Source organism: Gymnogyps californianus, chromosome 12 (genome assembly GCF_018139145.2).
Source record: "Gymnogyps californianus isolate 813 chromosome 12, ASM1813914v2, whole genome shotgun sequence".
Taxonomy (NCBI): Eukaryota; Metazoa; Chordata; class Aves; order Accipitriformes; family Cathartidae; genus Gymnogyps; species Gymnogyps californianus.
Window position 1 is genome coordinate 1,693,808 of NC_059482.1, and position 13,372 is coordinate 1,707,179.

The following is a 13,372-nucleotide window of genomic DNA, read 5'->3' on the forward strand; positions in this document are numbered from 1 at the left end:
CGGAGATGGTCTTTGCTGGGGTGACAAACATCTCAGTGGAGGTATCAGCAGGGTGATGGAGAAGGGCACAGTCCAGCGTGTTGAAAGACCTCAACTTCTGGTTTTCTCCCCATGCTTTCCAGTGCTAGGGGTGAAGGATCAAATTTTGGATGTGGCCTATGTGAGTTGTTATTTTAAGGCAATTTTCAAAGATTTGAGGGCAGCTGTTTTTCTGGGACGGAGTCCTCAAAAGGAGCCTGAGGTTTTGAAATTTTCATGTTTCGATGGGGCTTGTTCATATTCCAACCTTTTCAGACCAAACAAATGTGTTGGATTTGTGCAAATAACGTCTGCGCCTCTGATTGCCATCCTTGCATTGGAGTTTTTTGCAACGGGTGAGAGCCTCCAGCCAGCTTTCTTCTTATTGTCTGGCATTTAAAGAAATCTGCACAATCTTTTTTACTCCAAGCTGGCAGGGTATGGGCAGGCTCCAATGCACAGATCTTGGGCATGAGCTAATTTGTTGTGGCTTCAGATAGAGATGGCAGGAGCCTGGCTGGTCTGCACGCAGCAGGGTGAGAGAGGCTGTGCAAGCGCCTGTGCGGGGAGCTGCAGGAGGGGCAGGGTTGGAGGGATGGGACGGGCAGCCTGTGGTGCAGGCAGAGCCAGGGAAAGCTGTCGCTCCGCCTTGGATATACATCTGAAAGCATTTGAGGACTTCAGCGTTGTTTGCATTTTCTCTTGTCGCAGATACGGACCGTTGCTCGCTGTGCCCGTGAAGGCAGGAGGGGTAGGGATAGGGGGTGTAAATGTACACCGGGTCTGTTGGGTTTGTTAACTGCGGAATCACCTCTCCGGTCAGGCACAGGGTTGGTGTCGGCTGGCTGGGGCTGAGAGCGGGCTCCGGCCGTGTACGTCTGTGTCCGTCCCCGTTTGCCCGTCGCTTTCGCCGGGAGCCCAGTCCTGGCTAACGGGTGTGACTGGTCCTGTGCTGCCTCCCAGCCGGCCCAACGAGGCCGAGCATGGAGCCAGCAGCCGGCAGCACTCTCCTCCTCCTCCTCCTGCAGCTCGGAGGGACAGATGACCCCCATCCCCCCTTCCCTTCCCGTCCCTTTTGGGACCATTGCCTTTTGAGGTCCTCCACAGAAATGTTTGGTCTCAGTGTGTGGCTTTGGCTTGGCATGCCCTGGACGAAATAAAAAAACCCAACATTTTCGACTGGTTCCTCGCTCCAGCAAGGGGAGAGGAGAGGATCTCGTGTGCGTGTGTGTGCGTGTGTGTGCGTGTGCGTGCATGTGCATGCGTGTGTGTGCGTGTGTGTGTGCATGGCCGGGGCTGGCTCTGCAGAGCCCTGCCGTTCCCAGCCGGCCTCACTAGGCACAGCTCCAGCCCCGCTCCTGGTCGTACTCCCAACAGTTGTGTTTCTCCACCCTCCCGGAGGGTGCTCTGGGTGCTCGGGGGTGCCGTGGGGACCCTGACCCCCACCCTCCCGTCTGCCAGCCCCTGCCGTGGGGGGAGGCAGCTGCCAGGAGTGCCCCCAGCCCAGGCAGGAGCGGGAAGGGCCGCAGGGCTGCCCTTCTCCCCGCCGCGCAGGGTGACTGGCCTGGGCGTCGTGTCCGCTTTTCCAGCTTTCTCCCTGCAAGCAAAGTCGTGTGTGCGATACTCCGGCGGCTGGGACCACCGTGGCCTTCCCTGCCGGCACCTGGGGCCGCTGGCTGGAGTCGGCCATCCTGAACTGGTGGGAGCTGCCATGTCCAGGCTGGCCGAATCCCAGGGCAGACTCCCCCTCTCCATAGCTGCTTTCCCAGGGGAGAGGCATGGGACCCGCACCTTGCCGGCTGCGGGGGGCTGCTGCCGGCCAGGCCGAGGGGCTGGCGTGCACGGGGAAACGGCGGCGCGCGCAGCCGGGGCTGGCTGCTGGCCAGAGGTAAACAGCCCCTTTGTTTTCCCGGAGAAGTACGAGGGATTATATTCTGTTGAGTTCACTCGGTCTCCCACTTCTTATTGTGTGGCAGACATGTAATCGTCTAGTTCAAGGAGCTTAGTTAATTGTTTACAAAATAGGAAGGGTGATGATTGTCTCCTGGTAGGGAGGTGAGGTTGAGAGGGGTGTCGTGAAAAGGGGGTGGCTTGTCCAGCTCCCAGATTAAGAGGGATTGAAGCCAAATTGTAATTCTTGCAGCCCTAGATTTGCGGCTTTGAAATGTTCGGCCGTCGCTCCCGTGAGCTGGGAATAGATAGCTCTTCCAAACGGGGAATTCATACCTCCCTTCTGACTCTTATTAAACGTGCTTAAAAATGAAACGAAGACTGCGAGTGTTGTTGGTAATTGTTGTGCAAATGTAATACTCCCTCCAAGCTGTTAAACAGGCCAGTGCTCTGTTTACATGGAGAGGCAGCCAGCTTTCCAAGTGTAATGAGTCAGCTAGATGAACAGAAGGGGTGCAGAATTAATCTGGCATCCGTCTGGCCTTTTCTCAGTTAAACAGGTTTTCAAAGCTCCACGTGAATAGGTACCTACCCCGGTTACAAACAGCCACAAAGACATCGGGAGTGGGCAGAATTTTTTCAAGAATAAATTGACAGCGTGCAGGCCGTGAAGCAGTTTTAGCGAGGCACTGGAAACGACATGTTTTTAATGTTTGGCTGTTCATGGTCGGGAGCAGAGCGTGCCCTGGTCCCAGGCGTGCTGGTCCCTGTGCTCATGACCGGCATAAGGGAAGCGGCTTGGTTTTAATATCCTTTGCAAAGTGCAAATAAATTTCTGTTGCCCGGCGCATCACCTGAATTTCCACTTAGATTTGCAGTGAATATTGAAGCAAATCTGTTCAGGTGGCCGATACTGTGTCCTCCACACTGACCCAGTGCTCCTGCCGGCTCCTGCCTCCTCCCAGGCACATGCTCAGGCACTTGCTCGTTTCTCCTTTATCTGCACCTTAATGAGCCACCAGTAGGTGAAACCGAGGGGAAAAAATTCTTAAACTTTACAAATTGGTTAATGATGGCTGACAGAGTGACATTCTTGAGGCTGTAAATGGCTGAAGCTGCTTCTAGAGGAAGCAATTGCAGCGGCTGGGACCCCGTTGGTGTGCAACATCGAGGGGGACACCTCAGGCTCTGGAGCAGTGCCTTCGGTGGAGCATCACCAGCGCCAGGAGAGCCACGCTGCTGTGAAATGTGACATCTTGTTAGCCGGTGAGCCCCTGGCTGGGTGTGTGGGAGCACTGAGGCCAGAGCCGCTCGCTCTTGGCTTCAGGTTTTGCAAGCTCCAGCCTCTCTCTGCCGGCGCCGAGTGTGCCCGAGGACGGCTGAGCTGCCTTTTTAAGGTGCTGTTTTTAGTCAGCCCTTGTGGTGCTTGAACTTTGGCACTTGTGCTGGGCTGCAGGCCCTTCAAATGATGAAGAGCAGAAATTTGGAGACGTGGATTTCTGCAGTCATGCCCTCGCTCTAACAGAAGATTTTCTTTTTCCATTTTCTCTTTCTGGACATGCTGGGTTGGTATACTGAATTTTCTGCACTTTCCCCCTGTTTTTGCTTCCCATCTGCAGCGATGAGGAGGGCTGATCAGCCTGCTTGTGTCTTTGCCAGTTCAGTCCTTTTCTACTCTCACATCCAAAAGAAAAGGGCTGGGGGCTCCTGGCTGGAGGTTCCAAAACTCATGCGTCGAGCTGGGGGACACGAAGAGGCCTCAGTCCCCGAAGTCTTCGTTCCTAAACACGAGTAACCGTCTTCCCGTAGCCCAGGCAAAGGAGCTAGGGCGGAGGATTAGCTGCCTTGGAAAGCACAGTCTCCCACTGACAATGGCAGTGCCGCGATGTTTTAGGGCTGTCTGTGCCCGGTGCTTTGGTCTGGGAATTTGTGCTGCTGCAGGGCTGGGATGGGGCCTCTGAATCACTTTTTTTAAAAAAAAAAAAACCAAAACCACAAACCAACCCAAAGGGCCCTAAAGCCTCTGAAGTGTAAATGAAACATTTAAATTACAAAGGGATTTCCAGGGAACTTCTAAAATACAAGGCTGATGAAAGCACCGCTCTAGTGTTCCTCCAGCCTTTAACCCCCTGTCCTGCCCTGGCTGCCGCAGGTGCGGGGACCCAGCACCCATCGAGATGGTGCTGGGCTCTCCTGGTGCTGCCCGGGACGCGGTTCAAGGTCCACACTGCTTCGTCCCCCGGCCCCGAGCAGGCGGGAGGGTTTGGCTCCTCTCCTCTCCTCTGTTTTCTTTCTCTCTCCCCGCCCACAGAATTCCCATCTTGTGATGGAGCGCTGCATGACTTTGTTCCTGGACAATTTCCTGCAATTGTAGCTCTGCAGAAACCCAGCCGCTATTATAAGAAGTTAATGGGTGCAATGTGTAGTGTTGTCAGGTGGCAATTAGCTGGGGAAAGAGTTTTCAAATGGTGCCTGTTTATGCCGTTTCAGCGTAAGTACAACGAGACCTTTGCTGTAGGGATTGATGTGGGTCACTTCTCGGAGATATAATGTTGCACGGATGCTTTTTAGCCTCTGGTCTCGGGAGAGGAGATATTTTTGTTCACCTAAAAAGGCCTCGCCTGCCTTGGCTTCAGCCGGTATTTCTGATCCCTGTTGCAGCTCATGCTTCGCTGTATTTCAGATGTCAGTTGTCTTTTCAGCCCTGTAACCAGGCAACACATGGCAGGAGCAGGGAGCGCTTTGTTATTCTCCAAATTGTCTTACCTAGGCCAAGGCGCGGCGGCAGCGCTGGTGCCGGGGTGAGGAGCCCGTGGCAAACCGCCCCGGGAACGCTGTGACCCCTTGGCGGTTTCTGGTCTCGCCTCGTAATGGCAACATGTTCAAAAAGTGCGTTTTATAAGTAGGTTTTGTAGTTTAGCCATGTGTGTGTTGGTCCTGCCGAGTGTCTGGGAATTCAGTGTGACAGACTGGGGGAGCAGGGCTGTCCCTGCCCCAGACACATACCCGCAGGGTCCATCCCCATGTCCCTGCACTCTGGATGGAGCTGTAGCTGCAAGAAGCTTTATGTAGGCTTGCAGTGATGCTGTAGATGAAGAACAGGAGGGTTATTGCTCTCTGTTTGGGCACGATCCATTTTAAGCTATCCCTTGCCCATGAAACACGTCGTGTTTGGAGCTGCAGGTCCCAGCGTGCTTCCCGTGTGGAAGGTGGCAGAAGCCAGCAGTGGTTTTGCCCGCTCTGATCTGCGGTGTGCGGCGTTTGGAGCTGCTCTGCCATCCTGGTGTTGCCGTTGAAGAGTTCAGTGTGGGTTTATCCCCATGGGAAGTGCCTTGCCTTTTTTCCCCCAGTGGAAAGATCCTTTTGAGATGTCTAACTTTTCTTTTCCTCTCTCTAAACAGACGGTTGATGATGAGGCGATGGCAGCATAAATGAAGATCAAGTAAGGAAGGCAGAACGATGCCCAAGGGTGGGTGTTCTAAAACACCACAGCCAGAAGATTTCTCTCTCAGCAACGACATGGTGGAGAAACAAACGGGGAAAAAGGTAGCGTGTTTGGTTCACTTGCCTTCCTTCAGGGCTGCTGCCCCTTGTGCCTGATGTCTTCGAGCCGTGGCAGTATTGCATGTGGCAGGAGGTTGCCGTAGGCTGTTATCACCAGAATCAAATCTGTTTATCGCACTCTGCCAGCTGATGGGGTACACTTTATTTCTCGGTGGCTGCAATACTTCCCGGGAAGTGCTGCGGCCGTGTAGACCCGACTCGGCCGAGCAATGGGGGCGATGCTTTGGAAGATTCTCTTCTGCAAGTACTGTGCGTTTTTAAGGCTTTCTGCAGGAAGCTGTGGAAGGACCAAGTAATGCAGTGATCTTGCAAGCGCGTGCTGTGCGAGGGAGGAGTTTCTCCTCCTCCTTCTCTGGCTGTAAATGCCGCGTCTGTGTCAGACTCGGCTGGTCTTGCTTCACCCAGAAGTCTGGGCTCTGAGTGTGGCCTGACCAGGACTTAGCGTGTGAGCTGCTCTGCTGAAATGACTGCTTCTGGGGTTTTATTTGAGGTGTTTAGGTTTTGACTGGGCTTGAGGTGACGTTACTGAGATGAAATCTGAGTTTAAGGATGAGTAAGTTCATACTTCTCTTTATTCCCAGATTCTCGTTTTGCTCCAGACTTAAGCTCTGCCTCCTCTCATTCAGCTTTTTTTCATCCTTCTCGGTATCAGTAGTTTCCAGTAAATAGTTGTGCAGAAAGCTGTGTAGAAATGTTACCTTTAAATAAAAATTAAAACCTACATCTACTGTATTCTGCTAAGGAAACAAATATCATCCACTTTCCTTTCATCTCCTTGCTCCAGTTTCTCAGCATTCCCCCAGGAGTTTCTGCCAGGCCCCGGGAGCAGAAGCTGAGCTTTGTGAGCACCAGCAATGCCGTGTCGCTTGCTCTGTCACTTCCCCTGCAATCCCACCCGTGTTGATGATGGTAATTCCTCTTTATGATTGAGGTCATATTATTGACAAAACGAGGAAGATGACAAATAACCAACGGGAAAATCCCAGGCAGAAATTTCGTTATCGAGCGCGCTGGTAGCATCTGCCCCATTCCCCTGTGTGTGTCGCCGTGCGTGCACAGGTCCGGTTCAGGAGCCGTGCCGAGAGCAGGAGCTTTGCCTCTGCACGGACGCTTTGCTGGGGCACAGCGTGGGGCTTCTAGGAGGGGAGGCAAAAACTGGGAGCAGGGGTGTTGGAGGTGAAACAGCTGCCCTGTTGCATCGGGAAGATACCAGCATTTACCCTGGCAAACGAGGCTGAGCCCGGCAGCGCAGGATATGTAAATACAGGGTTTTGTCTGGGCTGTGTAAGAAGCTTAATGTTGGCGCAGGTGCTTCGGGAGGGAGAGGATCAGTTATAATATGAATCAGCTCCCATTTTATTTCATCCACTCACGGCAGCTTAAAGGCTGCATGTTATTTACAGAGCAGGTTTGTTGAGCGGCGCTAGGGACGCCGGGAACTGGAGTTATCTCCTGCTGGCTAAATAACTAGGACGCAAATAATTTTATGCTTCCCATTCAGAGGCATCAGTGCAGACCTGCAGAGAGTGGTATTGAGTAAGGACGGGGAAGAGCCTTTCTGCTCACTTAATTCTGGTCTTCTCAATGGAGAAGAAACTTGTAGGCTCTTGTCCTCTAGGGACTGAGCTGAGATCCAGCCTAAGTGGCCGAAGGACATCGTGCAGCAGATCGCCCCGTTGCTAGTTAACTCTGGAGCGTGAGCTGGAGCAGTGACTCAGGGTAAAAGCACTCGGTTGTTAGACCTCCTCCTTCCAGACACTGTTGTACCTGCCTGTCAAGCAAGCCGCTGCTTTTAATTTATCTTGCCTTTGTCAACACTTTCAAAGGCCTGGGCCTGCGACTTGGCACACGCTTGCTGGTGGAGGCTCACTAGGGAAGGCAGAGAGCGGCTGCGGCAGAGCCCGAGCCGCGCCGCACGGAGGGACCCGCACCCACCGGGGCTGCCTGCGATGGTGCACGGGGCGAGCGTGGCGAAGCAATAGCTGCGTTGGCACGTAGGTGTTTTCCTCTCACTGTGACCTTAGTATCGACAGTTGTTTTAACATTAAACAGGCTTTACATGTTTGGGCTCTGAAGCTCTAGCACTGAAGGCGAGTAACGGTGCAGGATGCTCAGCGGTCCTGGTGTCACGGTGGGCTGAGCGCTGCAGGAAACGTGTGAGTTCTGTGCTTGAACACGTTACAGCCGGGCTCTCTGGGAGGCTGCCCTTTCTGCAGAGGGCTCGTGCTTTGTGGAAGAGAATGTGAGCTGCTGCCTTGCAGTTGTAGAGCTAATTATAAGAGGGAACTCCTCCTAGCTCTCCGCTCCCTGCCTTTCCATAGGAGGGACCTATTAACTAGTGAGATGTCACTTGTGCTGGCACAGCCATGAGAGCGAAGTGGTTTACAGACCGTGTGTGTCTCTGTTGCCCTCCGTGGCCGACAGCATTAGATGCTTCATCTGCTTTGCCGCTGTTGAGCGAGGAGCTGTTTCTCCCGGGGTTAGCGGAGGCAGCAGGGCGGCCGGCCGGGCCCTGCCAGCCTTATATGGCTGCGCACAGCCTGCCCGGGGCAGGCGCTCGGTGGCCCCGGAGGCTCCTTCTGGTTGAGTTCAGTCTGAAGGCTTTTGTAAAAATATGCATGCCATATATGAATAATTCTCCTTTCTGGTGTAGATCCACAGATCCCCATACCAGAAGCAGATTACTCATGACTTAGGCCGAGCAGAGCACCGCAGCAAGAATTGTATCAGTTGTCGAAACCATTTCCTGATGTGCCTGGGACCGCTTGCTGCGTGGTTACACCGTGTGCTCAGAGGCTGCAGCAGAGGATTTGTCTCTTTATGGGGAAATGTTCCCACTTGCATAGTCTAAATTGCATTTTTGCTTCAGGGGTTGAACTGAACGCCAAGCAGAACGGCGCTTGACCCCCGGTTTTTGCTTGTAGGAGTTAGCAGAGGTTAAAAAAAAGCTGTTGCATTTTCTCCTCCCTGTTCTCCCAATTTCAGAAAAGGGAACATAGTCCTTATTTCTCGATTCTTCTTGAAACCTGTTGGACTGTTAGGGCTTTCCTGCGCCATACGAACAAGTGCTGGGCTGTGCATCCAGCGCAGAGCCACCTGCCAGGGCGTGAAACATGCGGAAGCACTGGGTGACTTAGATACTGAAGAGCCGACGTTTCAGTGAAGATAAGCAGCCCATAGTCATTGCAGGGTAGTATTTCTTACAAACCTCAATGCCTGAGGCACGCAGGAATGGGGCTTCAGCTCCAGTTGTCTCCATACTTCAAATGTTTTATTGCAGCATTGATAATGACACAAATTCAGACTTTTTGAAACTGTGTGTGCGTGTGTATGTGTTGTACTCTGGTTTTGGAAAGGCTACAAGGGACCCAGATTTAGGGAATACTGGGGTTTGGTTTCCACCACATCCAGTGTGCTCTCTGGGTGAAATTGTGTCCATCCCTTTTTGTAACACAGGGTGCGAACCCTTCTCCTGCCTCTTCTCTCCCCCCCCCCCCCGCAGAGACCTGTTCAGGAAACGACACGCTGCTGTCTGCGTTAGTGCAGGGAAACTCCCGCTCTCGCAGCATTTGCTTTTTGCAGTGTGGGTTGTTTTGCCCACGGCAGGAGTTTGGTGTGCCAGCTCGGCATGGGGCATCGCCCCGGGGGCACGGGCGTTGGAGCCCTTGGTCCTTCTGGGCTTCTCCTCCCAGGCTAGCGGTGCTGGTTTTGTTCGTTGCTGCTTACTTTTTTACTAGCATTGCAACCTGAAATACTTTCAACTCATTTTGGAGAACAAAGGGCTTTGGGGATTTCCATCGCCGGTAATGCAAGTCTTTGCATAAGCAGCTGGGATGTGAGTCAGGTTTTGTCGGTGTTGAAGTGAAGGCACGGCTCCGGCGCAGCTCTCGGCGGGCGATCAGAGGCAGTGGTTCAGAGTTTGTGTGTGGGCACTGATAGCACAGCCCTGCTGCGTGCAGCTCGTATGGACAGAGGGGAGGAGGAGGCTGCAGATGCACGGCCCATCCTGTAAAGCAAGCTAGAGACTCGCTCGGCTTCTCTGCTGGAAATACAGATTTCTTTGCATGGGTTTGTAAGTGGCTCTGCCTTGCAGAATTTTGCATCGAAAAGAACGACATGCTTGTTTTTGCTCTGAGAACCAACGTTTGGACAGTAAGCTGGCCTTGCTGGAGTTCTGCAGGAGGGTGAAAAGTAGCTTTTATTTGTGTATGTCATAAATGACCTGAGCAGACTGATATCAGGGTCTCTCTTGCCGATTAGAGATCTTTGTCATGAAGAGAAGTCAGCACAGACGCAGTTAAGCACTTCCAGTCCGTACGCTGCATGCGTGGCTTATGGCGACGTAGCATCTCACGTCGGGCCGCTGCTGGCGGCCAGTTTGTGGTCGGTTTGTGCTCCATACCATGACGGCTGATAGCAACTTGTGATGCATCTTTTAACTGTAGCAAGGTGGGCTCAGTTATTCATATAGTAAATCTTACTAAGAACATAACGTGACAGTAGGGGATTTTTCCTGAAGTCATGGTCTGCCGTCTCCCCTTTGCCAAAGCAGCTTTCATTAACACCTACAAAGGGGAACTTGTTTCTGTCGCTGAGCTCTCAACAGCACCCTCATTCCCTAAACTCCCTCTCTCACCCTCGGCAAGAGCTGTCCCAGCTTTCGAGAGCCCCAAGCCTCTCTTACACACAGATGTTCACACAAGTTTCTCTGCAATGTCAGTTAATTTGGATTTGTTGCTTTTGTGAAACCTGATTCAGATGAGTCTGAGCTTACTTTAAACATGAGAAGACCTAAAAATGAAAACAGCTTTTACTCGAGAAAAGGACGACATTCTTCATTACAAGATGGGAAATAATTAGGGAAGTAAAGCTTAAAATAAGAAAATGAAAAAGCACGTTATTTTCAGGAATATGATTCTCCAAGCTGCCTTAATTTCTCTGCAGTGGTTTCACCGCCAGTTGCTGCAGGCATCCTCAGCAGGTCGCTGCTTTCCAGGGGGGAGCAAAGTTTGGATCTTCTTTGTTCCAATTAGTATAAAAGGTTATTGTTGTGCTACTGTACAAATTCATCTTCAGAGCAGTGCCGGGACTGCCGCCACTTCCTTCGTTCCTTGGTATTTAATTTTGCTGAATTTACTGGATTAGCAGCTCCGAGCATTAGGGCGAATGCAAACGAAGCGTTGCCCGAGCGTGCCCGACGCTGGGATTCACACAGCCATTTCCATTTCCATGCTGGGCTCGCCGTCTTGTCTGGGAAGGCTTTTTGCCTAATTCCTCTACTCTGTCTCTCCTCCAACCATGGAGCTTTTAACAACATTGCAATAACTTTCTAGAATAAGTTGCATTTTTACCTGTCCTGCACTTTTTCTTATTCCTGAGTCTGCAGAGATCCTGTATGGCATTAATACAGCAGACGACTGACCTGGCTTGCAGGCACCGCAGCCCCCCTGCGCCTGCAGGTTCAGGCTTTCACATCGCAGCAGCCAAATCCAAAGATTAAGGGAATTTTAGAGAAGGTATGTTTTAAACAAGCTGTCACCAATCGTCGTTTGCTTTTAAGTGGGGTGCAAGAGCAGCGGTGCTGCCAGCTGATGTCGGAGCTGGCTTGCCTGTGAGGCAGAGTACTTTTCGGGCAGCGAAGGACATGACATGACAGGTTTGCTCCAGCTGAAATCGATTTTAAGGTAACAAACAATGAAAAAATTGTATTTTTTTGTGTTGAGCACAGTTGACCTCTTGTTGGAGCTCTCAACATGAAACTGGTGTCTGGAAGAAATGCTGGGAGCATAGGAAATCCCACCGCGGGGTGCCGGGGGCTCAGCCGCGTCCTGCCGTACTGCTGCGAGAGCAGGCAAAGAGTATCCTAGTACTGAAATACTGGGTGGAACAGCCTGCTCGAAGGGTCTGGGCGAGGAAATTGCAGTATAGACAGCGAGCATGGCAGCTGATGCAGGGAAGTGTCATTTTCGAAGCATCTGCTATGACTGATCCACCTCGGAGTCTTCTAGAAGTGTCTCTCTTACCGAGGACTGACGGCAACTGGCAGTCTACCGGTGCTGGCAAACCTGAGCCGCAGGTGTCGGGCGTGAGAGGTGCAAATGCACTTTCAGAGCAGGAAGAGGTGCCAGGTTTCACCGGCGCTTTGCGCCTGATCCCGTGGCTCCCCGATGGTGGAGCAGCTCGGATGCGATGTGTGCAGGTGTGCCCTTAGGCGTGGGCAGCAGAGGAACAGACGTGCACGTGGTCTTCCCTGGTTTTACGCTCTTGTCCCAGGCCCTGACTTTTAAGGGTAAAAATTGTTGGGCTGATTGTTGTCTTGAAGTGCAGTTGAAGTTTTTGAGGGGAACGCTGCGCCCACGTCTCTGCAGTCGTTATACCCAGGGAAGACGGTGCTTTACCCCGCATCGACACGGCCTCTCGGACACTCGGCACTGAGGCAGGGTTAGTGGGGTTTGAGCGTAGCATTGCTGTTCGAGCTTGCCTTAAACTGGGAAGGGAAAGGAAAAGGACAGACCAACGTACCTGCTTGCAACGAGACGGTCCTGGGAGATCATCAGTGGTCCCTGGCCTTACTTACACCTCTGAGCTGTTCAGAACAGCAGCTGGCAATAGAAGTGGCATCATTTGTTATTGCAAACTATTTTTGTTTGCGTCGGAAAAAATACGACAAAAGCATTTAAATCCAGAGCGTGTAAATGAAATGCTGGGGTGTTTATTTTGGCTGTTGTGACTTTGTCCCGTCGCTCCGCTGACTCCTGTGCCGAGGAAGGGCTCTCGGCAGCTGCTCTCGAGCGGGACTGCCCTTCTTCGGGCTCCGAATGTGCCTTGGCTCCCTCCAACCACAAGAGCCACTGTTGGATAGGTTTGTTTAGCTTGCTTTACCAAAAAAGGGATTCCCCAACCCATTTTTTTTTTAGCCTGCACTGGAGCGCGGGTGAGAGGGGCCGAGTATTGGGCGTGCAGCCGCAGGGCTGTCGTGCTGCCCATCGCGAAGGGGATGTGCAAACAGAACCCGTTGGTCCGAGTAAACGGTTTCTCTTTAATCTGCGGGTGAAGTCTGGTTGCCAGACAGAAACTCGGAAAGAGGAAGGAGCAGTGCACACAGTGACGACGCGGTCTTGTGACTGCTGGCACAGGAGCCACCTGCCAGGGTGCTGAGTCTGATGCAGACAGCATGACTGGGCTTCTCTAAACAAGGGAATTTCTGTTAGATTTGCTTGTCTGAGTTTCCAGCGATGGTCTTGTGTGATTTAATGTATTGAGATTCTTTTATTTAATCTAACTTTATATCTAAAGCTTAGGGTCTAGGTTTTGCTAGGTTATCGAAATCAGATCTGTCACAAAGCTGCTCATTCTGGCCTTGTTTTTAGAGCAGTGGTACAGTGTTCAATCCAGAAGCACTCGCTTAAAATAATACTGTTTCTCCTATACAAAAAACAGAAGTGCATGACTTCAGTCTGTATATATTCTCAGCATACTGAACTCCTGAAGGTTGAGTTATGTACCAGCTCTCACTGTTCATGTGAAAAATGTTGCCCGTCACAATACTTGGTAACTTTGTCCTGCTTGGGATGTTTCTTCAAAATTTCTTCCTGCTGCTCATACTGAGCAGTCCCCAGCATCGCCTGCCTCACCTTGCTGCACGTTAAAATCCAAACCGACCCGAATAAACGAGGCTGGTACAAAGCAGGCATAGGTCTGCCTCTCTGAGAAAGCAGTGAATGCTCAGCCAGCATCTGCATCGCTTTCCATGCTTTTATGCAGTATTGGTAGGTTTGTTCTCAAGGTAGCTTCTCCTCTTAAAATCCCAGTAGAAACCCGCATGGGAGAGGGACAGCTTAAATGTTCAACCGCTGGGAATGCCTCGGCTGGTGTTTGCACGTAGTTGGGACTTAAAGTT

At 51.9% G+C, this 13,372-nt stretch overlaps 1 protein-coding gene across 1 annotated transcript in view; it reads left to right on the top strand.

Annotated features, from left to right (window-relative positions):
* Positions 1–13,372, top strand: part of ANKRD11 (ankyrin repeat domain containing 11) — a 152,569-nt gene that overhangs the window by 106,869 nt on the left and 32,328 nt on the right. Inside the window, exon 3 of the mRNA XM_050904046.1 lies at positions 5,310–5,454. Coding sequence (XP_050760003.1) covers positions 5,368–5,454 — 87 coding nt within the window. The 5' untranslated portion in view covers positions 5,310–5,367. The remainder of the gene's footprint in view (positions 1–5,309; positions 5,455–13,372) is intronic.